Source organism: Numenius arquata, chromosome 6 (genome assembly GCF_964106895.1).
Source record: "Numenius arquata chromosome 6, bNumArq3.hap1.1, whole genome shotgun sequence".
Taxonomy (NCBI): Eukaryota; Metazoa; Chordata; class Aves; order Charadriiformes; family Scolopacidae; genus Numenius; species Numenius arquata.
Genome location: NC_133581.1, coordinates 35,742,776 through 35,755,849, shown reverse-complemented (window position 1 = coordinate 35,755,849; position 13,074 = coordinate 35,742,776). Strand labels below are relative to the sequence as shown.

The 13,074-nt window shown below is 46.9% G+C and overlaps 1 protein-coding gene across 2 annotated transcripts; it reads left to right on the top strand.

The window, feature by feature from the left end:
- Positions 1-3,002: 3,002 nt before the first annotated feature.
- Positions 3,003-12,104, top strand: COMMD9 (COMM domain containing 9). 2 transcript variants are annotated; one of them, XM_074149097.1, is made up of 6 exons: positions 3,003-3,123; positions 3,232-3,357; positions 3,816-3,955; positions 4,727-4,761; positions 8,185-8,288; positions 9,102-12,104. In XM_074149097.1, exons 1-6 carry the CDS (start codon positions 3,073-3,075, stop codon positions 9,240-9,242), a joined length of 597 nt encoding a protein of 198 aa, XP_074005198.1. In that variant the 5' UTR covers positions 3,003-3,072; the 3' UTR covers positions 9,243-12,104. The 2 variants fall into 2 exon arrangements, with proteins under 2 accessions (XP_074005198.1, XP_074005199.1); XM_074149098.1 differs by lacking the exon at positions 3,232-3,357 and having other exon boundaries at positions 3,073-3,123.
- Positions 12,105-13,074: the final 970 nt, after the last annotated feature.

Sequence of the window (13,074 nt, the reverse complement as noted above, 5' to 3'; positions counted from 1 at the left end):
CACTGCATCATCCAGCCCCGTGCGCAGGCACGTCTGCCCAACTCGGCAGCAGAGCTCCATTTTGAGAATCAATGACTGGTCTAATTAACAGTTCAGTTCTCGAGATCCAAGCCGACTCCCGCACACAGGGCCGTACGGATGCATCTGCAGGCTCAGAGCCCACAGCTGAGTCCCACTGGGTGCTACAGACAGGAAATCGCAGAAAAAAAAGGGCAGCAAGAAGGCCTAAGAAGGTCATCATCCAATGCATCCAATTCCTCTATGTGGTTTGGTGGGGGTTTTTTTCAAACGCAAGAGAGAACTGCCTCTGGCATAGCAGATAATTCAACCGGTGTTTCTCAAAACCTTCTGATAAGCACTGACCACAGGGCCAGCCTTCCTTACACAATGCGGTCTCACCCTTCACCCCTTATAATCTGATTTTGGAGGTATGAACCTTGAAGACAGCTACAGACAGTGCCAAAGGAAGGAAAAAAGAGAGAGAGAAAGTGAGAAAGATCTACTCACCCTCAGATAAAGCATTTTACTAAGCACTTCTGTTGGCTTCTGACCATGAGCTACAAATAGCATTTCAATTTTGGTATTAAATCAAAACTGTCATTATTTCCTCATAATTAGAAGTCTCCTAGAGTGAGGAAATGGCAACAATAGGAGGTGGGCTGGGGAGCGAATCCAGTACGACTCCAGCTGTGCTTACTGGCAGGCAGCACCTTGTTCCTGGGTATGTGGCTCCAGTAAATATTCGCTCTGGCCACACTCTCCTGTGACAGCGAGCAGTGACAGTGACCTGCTGCCCCGTCCCCTCCTCACCACCCCCCGCCCTCCTCCTCTCACCACCTACTCCTCTGACAAAGTGACTCTACATTTAGGTCCTTAACCCTGGCATGGATCAATTTGATTTCACGTTACGTCTTGTAAAGTCGTTGCTTTAGAAAAGCCCTGAAAAAAACAGTGCCCCTTTTCCCCAGCTGGACATGGCATTTCAGAAGTTCTACTGCTTAAAAAAATTCTGCTTACCTCTGACTGTAGAAAATGTTAGTTTTATCGGTTAGGGAACAAGACAAGCAGACTGGTTATAAGAGGTCAATGCTGCAATTACAATCCTTAAGTGAAGCCCCGTGAACAATCCCCGTTTCCTTTAGGCTTACTTGCTCAGATTGTAACACAGTGTGGTTTTTTCATGCTGCCTTCATCCTGTCTGTCCCTTCCCAACCTCTTAGTTTACTGCTGATGTTAATAAATGCCCACATTTATTAATGTAGGATTTACAGAGTTACATTACCTACCTGTTACCCAGGTGACAGAAGTGACCTACCTTGATTCGTCTGAAGACTGAAGCAAGGTCAAGAGAACACGATTCCAGTTTCCTCCTAGCACTTTAACCCTGACCTCTAACCACCAGCCAGTTTTTTTCTGTTGGTATGCTATTGTTTAGCCCAGTAACTCTGCCAACCTTTCATATGGCAGACAAAAATTAAATTTAAAATTAAAATTAAATTAAAATCAAAATTAAAAAATATCTTTCCCTTCACCTTCTGGTCTATTCCAGTATGTAGTTTACAGACACTGCTGCATTTGTGTAGGTGGAAAATAATCGCTGTGGCATTGGTAGAAGAAAGACCATGGCCAAATACTTTCAGATCCTTCCTCTCAGGAAGGAATAGAAAACATTGTCTGTGTAGCTCGTTTTCCTTTTCTGATCAGAGATGTATACTACGGTCGCCTGGGTCAGCAGCTGCCATGCACAGGATACTGCCCACCCCGTCCTGCCGTCCAAGCTCAGCAGCAGCAGCACAGCAGCTCTCCCAGGAAGACCCCACCACAAAGACGACCCCACAGGCAGACCCTCAGCCTCACCCAGCGTCCTGCCTGCACCGGGCCAGCTTTGTTGGCGACACAAGGCTAGGGAAAGCAGCACAAAGACATGGCAGCTCTCTGAACTGATCAATCACGCTCATTTAATTTCAAGAGGCCACAGATGGTAAACTCATACCCCGAAATAGTTCCCCCAGCACCTCGCTTCCTGTTGCTCATGAAAAATGACGGAAAATAAAATCCTCCCCTTTGGATTCTGCTGCCCTTTAAGGCTTCCCAGCATGAGAGAGGGAACTCAGTTCCTCTGCAAGAGGAAGCCCTTTTCCCTGCCGAGCTCCCGCAGCCCCACACAAAGAGCACTCAGGCGCCGGCACCTCTCGCCGGGCATTGCTCTGCTCGCCGAATGGGGGGGGACACGGGACGGGGTGCTGTCACCAGAGACCACAGATTCATAGATTCATAGATTGGTCCAGGCCGGAAGGGACCTCCAAAGGTCATCTAGTCCGACCTCCCCGCAGTCAGCAGGGACACCCCCAACTAGACCAGGTTGCCCAGGGCCTCGTCGAGCTTCACCTTGAATATCTCAAGGGAAGGGGCCTCAACCACCTCCCTGGGCAACCTGTTCCAGTGTTCCACCACCCTCATCGTAAAGAATTTTTTCCTAATATCCAATCTAAATCTCCCCTTCTCTAACTTAAAACCATTGCCCCTCGTCCTGTCGCTGCAGGCCTTTGTAAACAGACCCTCCCCAAAATCCCTGGAACCAGATGTGCTGGGGATAGCACAGGGCAAAGAGAAGGCTACTTCCCTCAGAAAGAGGCCTTATTGTAAATCCCTTACAAAGGGAAAGATGCACAGTTTGCTAAGTCCATACCGTTGCAGCAGCACAATGATAAAATTTTTGCCTTCAGTTCCACCTGGCTGAAAAATAGCGCATTTACAGCTAAATTCTGCATCCGACGTAGATTTGCACTGACAGCAAAAAAAGAAAGGAGCGGATCGGAGAGGTCGAGGCCGTATATTTCGGAGCGACACCGGCGTCCGGCCGCACGGCGGGCCTGGGGCCCCGAGCGCCGCCGGCACCGCGCAGCCTCCTCCGCGGGCGGGGCCCTGAGCTGAGACCGCAGGAACGCCAGGTTCCCCCTGGGGGCGGGACTACAGCCCCGACCCCGACCCCGCCCGCCTCGGCTGACGGCGCCAAGATGGCGTCGGCGCGGCAGAGAGAGTCCGGCGCCCGCCTCAGCTGACAGCGCCAAGATGGCGGCGGTGCGGGAGGTTGAGTTCGCCGCCCTGCAGAGCCTGCTGAAGGTGAGCGGGGCGCCCGGCTGCTGGGGGACGGGGCGCCCGGCCCGGCGGCGGGGGGCGCTGCCTCTCCCGGGCCGCGGCTGAGCGCCCCCCCGCTTTGCTCCCCGCCAGGCGCCGTCGAGGGACGCCGTGCGGCAGCTGTGCCAGGAGTGTTTCTCCAGCCCGCCCGCCGGCCTCGGCCCGCTGGCCCAGCGCGCCTGCCCCGGCCTCGCCGCCGGCCCCGAGGAAGCGGAGCAGGTAGGGCCGGGCGGGAGAGCCGCCAGCGGGGAGCGGGCGGGTGGGACCTGCTGCCTGGGCCTCGCCGTGCGGCAGGGAGGGGAGCGGCGGCCAGCAGCGGGGCGGGCGCCGGCGCAGGGCTTGGCCCGGGCCCTGGGGAAGATGCGCGGCGCCATGGGGCTCCGAAGGACCGCGGCCGCTGCTAGAACCAAACTGCTCGGTAAAAGCCCTCCTCCCCCGGAGGCACAGCCCGGAGGGGCCTTACAGGGAAGTGCCTGAGGTGTGTGTGCTAGAGGTCGGAGCGGACCTCATGCACCCTGCCTGTTAAGGCCGTCAGGCAGTACCTGGATAACCAAGGCCCTCCTGGCATTGGTCGCACTGCAGAAGCTGTGTCTCCCCTGGCTACTGAAGGGCTGTCCTGTGCTGTTTGAAATGCTTTTCAAGCCAGCAGAGCCCTTTCTCCTTTTCCTTTCCTACAGCTGGTATCTGCTTTGCACAATCTCACCAGGCACGTTGTGTACCATGGCTTGACCAGGGCAGAAGATATCATCTCTCTCTTTCCAGAAAACTTCCACCAAAATCTGAAAAACCTTTTGACTAAGATAATCTTGGAGAATGTGTGAGTGTTACCCACTTGCCATTTGCTTGCAGCTGGAAAGTTAAAGCCTGTGTATCTGGTTTGATATGTGGATAGTTGGCAGCGTGCAGAGTCACGTTTCTGTGAACTTAGTGCATGTCTTGGGCATAATCACACAGGTTGGGATGAGCAGAGTTGAATGAAATACGTCATGTGAGTGGAATGGCAAGTAAAATATAGCATAGAGCATTTCCCCAAGACTTTTGGAGTGGGTGTGGGCCTCATTCACATAGTGCAAAGCCCCTTTTATCCTAACAACTCACCTCTATGGTGGAAAAATGCTATGGTTGACGATAAAAGTTAGAGGGCTAGATTTCAGCACTGCAAAATCCGATGGGGTAGCGTCGAATGCCCCTCTGCTTACCAGCTCGGCTGAGGTGCGGAGGCAGCGTGTGCAGTACAGTGAACGTGAGGTGGTGGCAGAGGACAGCAGTTCTGCACGCTTGTACTTCTCACTGCTTGGTAGCCCATTGGTTTGAGGAAACTGGGGAGAAGGGTGCATGCTGTGAGCGAGCCACGCTTACGGAAGAACCGGTAGTTTGGTCACCAGCTTGCCTGCCATTGCCCACCAGTGACAGCCTTTCCTGGGCACTCGGTGGCAGCAGCAGTCTCTCTTCCCTGCTTACTGCTGCAGCCCTGGTGACCCTTCTGTCAGGCATAAGCCACTCTGAAGGCTTTTTTTTTTTTTTTTTTTTTTTTTTCCCCCCAAAGCACTGCTGATACTTTTTTTCCCTCTTACCTACTTTTTCACAGCTCTGCCTGGAGGAATGAAGCACAAGCAAGTCAGAGTAAGTAGTATTTCATATCTTGATGCAATTAATGCTTCCTGAGGTCATTGGAGCTTAGAGTTTACCTTAGTGCATCACAACATGTTTTGATAAGGTAGCACAGGGACGCCCCCGTTTGCCTTAGCTGAAGCTGTGTGATTGTGGTATCACAGAGCTTATGCCATGAGCTTGTATTCAGATGTGTGCTGCTGGGCTAAATTGTTTCCAGTCCTCAAGCAATTCCATTTAATTCTCAGTCTGTTACCACCTTGCAGAGTGCACTGCACTGCACAGCAAGTGTTTGCAGCACTTTTGGAAGTGAAGCACTGTTATCTCCCTACTCGGGTCATTAAGTGATGTACGTATTCCATAGCTTTGCACTGTAAAGGGTATGTGTGTGTTGGGGAGTACCTTATCTTTGCACATCTATGCAATTCTGTGCATTCTTTCTCTTCTGTGCCCCCCTCTTTCTGGGGGTACACTGCATGTATTCCTAAGTCTGCTTGTTTCTAAGCAGTGATGTAATTACGGAATGCAAACTAACAATAGCACCGTGGGCAATGAGTCACATCCCAGGTAGGTGTTCCATGCAGCTACACCACTTTGTTTTACCCCCAAGAGGTTTTCTTTACAACTGTAGCACTTAGAGGATTACAAATGGGAGCTGATAACAGAGTAGTTTGAGGTGTGCTGGGATTCTCTTTACCCTTTGCTTTGCCTGCAGAGGAGATAATGTCCAACAGCTAAACAGTATGGCAGGACCTGGAAATACACTGTTCCTCAAAGTTTTAATGGAGTATAAATAGGGAGAGGGAAGAAACTATTGTGTAATGTTAATACAGCAGTTGCTTACACTAAACAGTTTCTAGTGTTACCAAGACACATAATGTTTTCCCCTGCCCTTAACGCTTACCGTGCCTTAGAGGAAATGAGAGAAAGGATGTCACACTAGCTGGGTCTTCACAGCCCAGAGCAAGGCTGGGTGAGCGGCTCTTGGAGCTCGCAGGAGCTTTGCTCTGACACTCATGTCTTTGTATTCGTGAAATTTAACCCTGTTGGAATGAGATTGTCTTCTAGGAAAGGGTGGATTGTTTTAGTATTGTATTCATGAAATATCTGACATATGTCACATAGGGACCAAGGCAGTGATATAAAGAGCAGACATTCCAACTGATTGATCTGTGTTAACATAAATGTTTCCTGCCCCTCCCAAGCCACCAGCAATCCATCTTTGCAAATTAACATACAAGGCTAAACAGATGCATTTTATGTTGCTGCAAGTGCTGCCAAGTGCTGGCCCTGGCAGACTGTGAACTGGAATTTGTTCCAAAAGCAAGAGCCAAGGCAGCCAGTTCTGCAATGCCTCCTGGAGCTCTGTGCAGGGGAGCGGGAGGAGAAGGGAGAGCCTTTCCCCAGACAGAAAGACATATTTCTGTAAGCAGTGTTAGGAAGCAACTTGAGCATCTGGAGTCAGTAAGAAGGCTAGTGATTGGCCCTTGGGGAGGAAACTAGGCATCTTACGATAGAAGGAATCTAGACAGGCTGCACTTGCCTATTGAGGCAGCTCTTCCCTTAGCACTCAACAGAGCTTTAGTCTTTGCCTCTTCATCCCCCTCTGGTACCTTTAAATATATGTCAAATAATTGCTGACAACCAGGTTTGATAAGGCTTCGCAAAGACACTCAAACGTACCATGCACCACAGCTTAGATTTTAAATTGAGTTTGAGAATAAACGATCACCTCCCTAGAGATGTTTTATGGGGTTGGTCCTACCTTTCATTCGGGCTTCTTTGAAAATCCCTAGCTGACATAAATGGGAAAAATGTTCCTTCAGGCACCCTGTAGCCATTTATACTGGCATAGTTACAGCAGTTCAGCCCCTTAGCTAAAAATGTCCTTTTCGAACTGAAAGGGCTTGTCTTTGTTTCCATGTCCTTAGCATGGACTTTCTTCTAGTGAGAATTTACAGTTTTTCCCAGGAAACTGGATGCTGCGCTTTCAAACATAGGAAGTACAGCTCAGCTCTTTACTGAAAGTGGAGTTGAAAAAGGTGCAAGAGGTGTTCCCAGTCTTATAAATGCTTTGTAGTAGCAAAGTGGGAATGACTTTTAAGTATGACCTGTGAAACTGCACCTTACAACTTGTTTTCTTTACATATATATTAAACAAGGAATTTACCTTACAGACGTGTTCCAAATTTCTGGATTTTGGTGGTAAACTGCACTTTACCACTGGTCAGTCAAGGGTTGAAGCCTCATCTTCTAAATCTTGCTGTTGTTGTCTGGTTGGATAAGTAATTATGCTTTCCTCTGGTTTGCAGTTTGTGTGAGAAAACACTTGTAAAACTAAGGTGAAAATGTCAATGCTGTTTCTTTTTCTGGGTTAAAAATGTGGTTTTTTTTAATGAAAGTAGGAAACTTTGTTTTTTTCAAGGGGGAAGGATATCTGCATGCCACCCCTCTAAGTACCTCCCTCAGTTTCACTTGAATATATTCTTCAAATGTTCCTTGTATTTATTGCTTGCAGCGGAAAGACACTGTTTAAAAACATTATGCTCCCAGGAACTGACAAAGAGCACTTGCAGCCAGCCTGTTGGTGCCAGGGTTTTGTTGGGAAAACCTTAATCTCAGCTTTTATGCCAAAGCAACTCTGCTGGAGCGGGTCCAGAGAAGGGCAACAGAGCTGGTGAGGGGTCTGGAGAACAAGTCCCATGAGGAGAGGCTGAGGGAGCTGGGGGTGTTCAGCCGGAGAAAAGGAGGCTGAGGGGGGACCTTCTTGCTCTCTAGAACTCCCTGAAAGGAGGGTGTAGCCAGGGGGGGTCGGTCTCTTCTCCCAAGGAACAGGCGATGGGACAAGAGGAAATGGCCTCAAGTTGCACCAGGGGAGGTTCAGATGGGATATTGGGAAAAGTATTTACACTGCAAGGGTTATTAAGCCTTGGAATGGGCTGCCCAGGGAAGTGGTTGAGGCACCATCCCTGGTGGGCTTTAAAAGAAGGGTTGACATAGTGCTTAGAGACATGGTTTAGCGATGGGTTTTTTTATCAGAGTTAGGTTGATGGTTGGACTAGATGATCTTAAAAGTCTCTTTCAACCTAGACAATTCTATGATGAGTTGCCCCCAACAAGGCAGGGGATGAAGAAGTGGAGAAGACATCTTACTGCTCCCTTTCTCCCAGCGGCTTTGTGAATTTATGTTTGTCTTGCACTGTACCGTTCTTGCCTGTGACAATGGGAGAACCCTCTTTGTCCTTCCAGTGTCATGAGGAAGCCTCCAGAAACTGGCTCACTGCAGAGTGAACATGATGTGAAACCACTGAAGTTGCACGCTTCCCAGGGCCAGAAGCAGAGAAGCACGTGCATGGTGGTAGTCACAGGTTCCAGGGTCTGGTGTCATCATGTGCAGCCAGGCCTAACAGACCCATGTTTTTTTTAATCCCTCAGTCTCCCTGCCTCGGCTGGTTGACATGGACTGGAGGGTGGACATCAAGACGTCCTCAGACAGCATCAGCAGAATGGCAGTCCCTACTTGCTTGCTTCAGTTAAAGGTAATGTCAGTGGCCATAAAGAATACGGGACCAGAACAGTCAAGTCCAGCCGCTGACTGACCAGTGGCAGTGCAGAACGGTTCAGACAGGCATCTGGTGCTTGGCTATTCCGTGGTGGGCAATTAACAGACTGTCTCAGAGATGATCTTTGAAATGCCACAGAGCCTGGGAATGATGTCTCTGATGAGAGCCCTCTTTTTCTTGCAAAGGGGAATTTTCTTTGCATGGGGATGCAAGAAGGCACTGTGTTTGTTCCTGGGCACCATTGTTCTCTACAGAAAGAAGATAAATTATGAAGTCATCGCCCTTTAATTCGAAGTCACTCATCAGCATGTTTAATTGACTGCATTAGTTGGGGAATAACTTTTGAGTACTAATAAATTCCTTCACTGGCCCCATCTATCATTTGGGAAGTAGAGCTAAACTTCCTGCTTATATTTGACAGAGTTCTGGATCCTCCCCAACCAATAAAAGTTGGAAGGGTGGGTTTCAGAGGAGGATGAAAAAAGTCTTAATTTCTGTGTGTGGGATGGGGTTATGTGGTATCTGCTAAGACGCTTTTGACACGTATGTGTCTCTTCAGAATTTCCCTATACTCCTGGCAGTATATGTTTATTTGCACTCTTTCCACGGGAGCACAGTTCACTAGTGAGGCACACAGCTTAGAAAATGTGCTGTGGTCCTTCAGGATGGAGCTGGATGCCAGATTTAAAGCATTTTTCTTTATCTATTAAACATTGACTTTCATAGTGGCACTGGAAAAACACATGAATGAATTCTTCATACACCTAAAGTCTGTGTTCCTATTTTCAGATTCAGGAAGATGTTGCCTTATGTGAAAATAGTCCTGTTGTTTCTGCACTGACTGTGGAACTGAGCAAAGAAACCCTGGACACTATGTTAGAAGGTCTAGGAAGGATTCGGGACCAACTTTCTGCTGTTGCAAACAAATGAATACTCAAGGGCATGGATTCCAGCAGCGAGGAAGGGAAGTATTCTCTACCTACAGCTCCCGTAAGCTGCAGCCTAGTGTAACATGTTTTCTGTTTGAACAAAACAAAATTAAAGAGATTTCTTTATTGAGTTAATAAGATAGCTTTTGAAAAGCTGACACTTAAACATTCCTTTGGTCTGGTGCCAAAGAGTGTTTTCCTAATACGTTGTTGAACAAAAGCTGGTCTCTATTTCAGAAAAGGATTTGCGGGCTCAGAGCTTGGCTTAATCACAAGGATCGTAACTGGAAATAGCAAATAGCTGCAGCCAATGAAGCGAGTGCTATCTCTCTGCCCTGAAACTAGGATCTAAAAGGCTCAGGCTGGTTAATGGGCTGCCTTCCAGCACTAGCAGACAAGGAGGCGCTTCTCTCTGGAATGCGGTGTGTGGAGGTGCGTGCTGGATGTGGCGCTCTCTCCCTCTCAATGAAGCACAGCCATTCTGCAGATTGTTATTACAGCATAATGCTTTGAAATAGGGCAGTTATGCTCCAACACATTCCCTTCTGATCAGCTTCATAGCACCATTTGCAAAATGACTAGTCTGAACATCTGTAGCAGCAAGTAATTTCCTCCTCCTGTTTCAAAAGGAAAAAAGGAGTTCAGCTAATTAATGTTTGCATTTATTGGACTCTGGGCTTTGCCTTCAGTTCATGAAAACCAGACTGGGAAAGTAAAGAATGGATGGCCATCTCCTGTACTGTAGGAAGCTGTTCTGTGGCAGTATGTGCCTCTACTTCCCCAAAGTGTTCTGTTGTTTGTTTGGATAAATCTGCATTTAATTAAAAAGTGAACTGCTAATTTATTTTATGGATCCTTTTCAGTCTAGAAGAGATAGTCTTCGGTTACCTCCTACTCTTTGTTACAGCACCTAGTTTCTAGGCTGGCTTAATGGGTGTTCACGTTTGTTGCTGAAGAGGGATCTTTTGTTTCCTGCTCAAATGGATTAATCTTTTAAACTGTCTTCTCTTCGCTATAATACAGTTTCATGGGACCTTTTTCCATGGGCATCAGCTCTGTGCAATATTACAGGTGACATAAAACATTGAAAGTGTGGAAGAGTAAGTGCAGAAAATGAACAAAATTCAGACTCTTCTCTCTGATGCTCCAAACTGGAAGACTGGATCCAAATACTTTTTTTATGGCGAAGTCCCACCTTCATAAGACATTTGGTCTCCTTTGGTCTCCTTCAAGACACAAAATGTTGTTTCCTGTGTTTGGAAACATTAACTCATTTAAGAAGAGTGCATAAACTACAGAGCTTTGTTAATTAATTTTATACATCCCCGCAGAGTGCAGGCTAGAGTATAAGTGTAAATAATAAGTGTAAATAAGCCTGTGTCTTTTAAAGATACTGGTCTAATACAGCTTGTGCCTCACGATGGGATGTATGACAAGTCACTTGTTAAGCTCTACCTTGAGCTAAGACTATAATGCTTTGTACAGTATCAAGGGAAACTGGTAAATGTCATATATAATAGGGAAATCTGAAAGGAGAAGATGAAAATTCAAGAATCTGTTCCACAATATTCTAGCTGTGAAAAACATCTGTAACAGAATTCTTCAGTTTGAGGAGGTTTTGTTGCCTTTGCAGCCTAGCCTTACAAAAATCTCAAAGACTTTATATTGTCCTGTTTATTTTAGAAGGTAGGAATCAATGAGGAGGTAAATCATGTCCAATGAAGTACTCACAGTGTTAGAGGAGCTGAGGAAGGCAATACACAGAGGAAATCCTTGAGGTAAATACTGAAGTTATAGTCAAAATGTTGTAGGGCCTAATGAAGCTGGTAGTCACACAGAGTTCTCAGACAAAACCATTATACAACTGTAGAATAGTTGTAAAGGAAAGAGAGTTAAAACTGAAAAGGCTTTTCCAGTGTTAGAGTGATGCTGTCTGCAGGTAGCTAAAAGTTCCTCATGGAGAAATAGAGGGGGCCGTCCACTGGATCAGAGACATGGCAAACATCTGATGACGTCAAGGGGTGTATCAAGTCATTCTTCAAGAAGATACTGGTATTTTCAAGCCCAAGATTTAGGAGGCCTTTAGATCTTTGTCTAAAGTCTATTTTCTTGTTGGCTTTTACCACCTTTGCTAGAAGAACTGAGACTGCTCAGAAGAAAGGGTATTGAACAAGAGAGGCTGAGTGGAGTAGGACTCATTACCTGACCAGCAAGAGTACTTCGCATTGAAGTCCTACTATTCCTGCTAATGCATCACCACATACGCTGTCATTTCTTATAAAATGATTGCTCTCTTAAAATCAGTTGGATTTTGACTCTTCCCTCTGTGTATTGCTGCTCTTTGGTAGGCTGGTCTACATGTATTCAGCACTGCTTGTTCCTGTGCCGACACTGTTGTCTTCCCCTTCAATTAATGGTCTCTAATCATTGGTTTAAAACAGTAGAAGACTTTACAATACTCATGGTGATTTGGCAAAGGTATAATAGTTACTTTGTGTTTAGGTTTTATGCTTAGTGTGTGTAATGTACCTATTCAAGCTCTTCCAAAACTATCGCATATACAAAGTTTTTGCTTTGTTTATAACTGAGGTGTTGTTATTTTGCTTAGAATCATAGAATGGTTTGGGTGGGAAAGGACCTTAAAGCCCATCCAGTTCCACCCCCTGCCCTGGGCAGGGACACCTCCCACCAGACCAGGTTGCTCAAAGCCCCCTCCAACCTGGCCTTGAACCCCTCCAGGGATGGGGCAGCCACAGCTTCTCTGGGCAACCTGGGCCAGGGTCTCACCACCCTCAAACAAGTTATTTCTTTACTAGTAATCTGATTTAGAATGGTTGTGACCTAAGTAAAAAATATTAATTTCAATTTGTTTGGTATCTAATTTTCACTGGAGCTAGTACCATTTATATTTAACATTTCTTAACATTTATATTATGGGACCCTCTGCCCAGGTTAGGACTGAAAAAGGCTTTTTTGGTAATGGATCTCATGTTAAGGGAACAACATCTCTCTTAAAAATCACAACAGCACTTAACCTCAGTTCTTGATACTAGGAACAACTTATCTAGTGGTGTAATTTCCTCAGCTGCTTTATAAATGTCATTATTCTGAGTTATAATAACCCTTACAGAAGTAACCAGGTTAGTGAATTCCCTAGTCTTTCTCACATACCCCTTAAAAGATTAATCTCCCGAAGCTGTAGAGAGGCAGAGCAGGTGCTTACGGCTGCAGTGAATCAGTAGCAGCACTGGGGTTTGAGGAATCCCACCTCCCCAGACCCTTTTCTAATGTCTTGACTGCTAAGAAACTTCATTCCGTGACACAGTAATTACAGTGTCATATGGTTTCCCCCTCTACACAGACATCGTGCAGGCAGTTGCTGATTTTTCACTCTATTTTTGGGTGAATACTTGGGACATTTGAGCCTTGCTTATTGAATAACTGTCAACTCCAAGGTGTAATTGATTACCGTTTCGGAATCCAGTCTCCCGTTGGTTTAACACTTCCCAGTACCCACGTGGGGAGCGTCACTGCCCGAGCACAGCTCTGTAGCCTGGCAGTGCGACCCCTTGGCTCACCCACTAGCACCACTGGCTGATCTTGCCTGGCGTTCTCCATCAGCTCTCGTGGTTTCTGTTGGTTGGGCCCCTGCCTGGAAGCACCGCAGCTGCATCACACACAGGGGTGAGTTAGACCTCACAGACTACAGGGGAGAAGGGGTGTGTCTGTAGCCAGAGAGTGTGCAAAAGGTCCTGAATTTCTCAGTTACACCCCAAAATCCATAGGTATCCTTAGAAACCTCACTGTTGGCATCTGTTTTTAAGTGACATATA

Excerpts from the sequence above, each read along its gene's own strand:
- COMMD9 (XM_074149097.1), top strand. The coding sequence starts at position 3,073 with ATGGCGGCGGTGCGGGAGGTTGAGTTCGCCGCCCTGCAGAGCCTGCTG. Across the intron at positions 3,124-3,231 it reads CCCTGCAGAGCCTGCTGAAG|GCGCCGTCGAGGGACGCCGT; the intron begins GTGAGCGGGGCG and ends GCTCCCCGCCAG. Across the intron at positions 4,762-8,184 it reads TGAAGCACAAGCAAGTCAGA|TCTCCCTGCCTCGGCTGGTT; the intron begins GTAAGTAGTATT and ends TTAATCCCTCAG.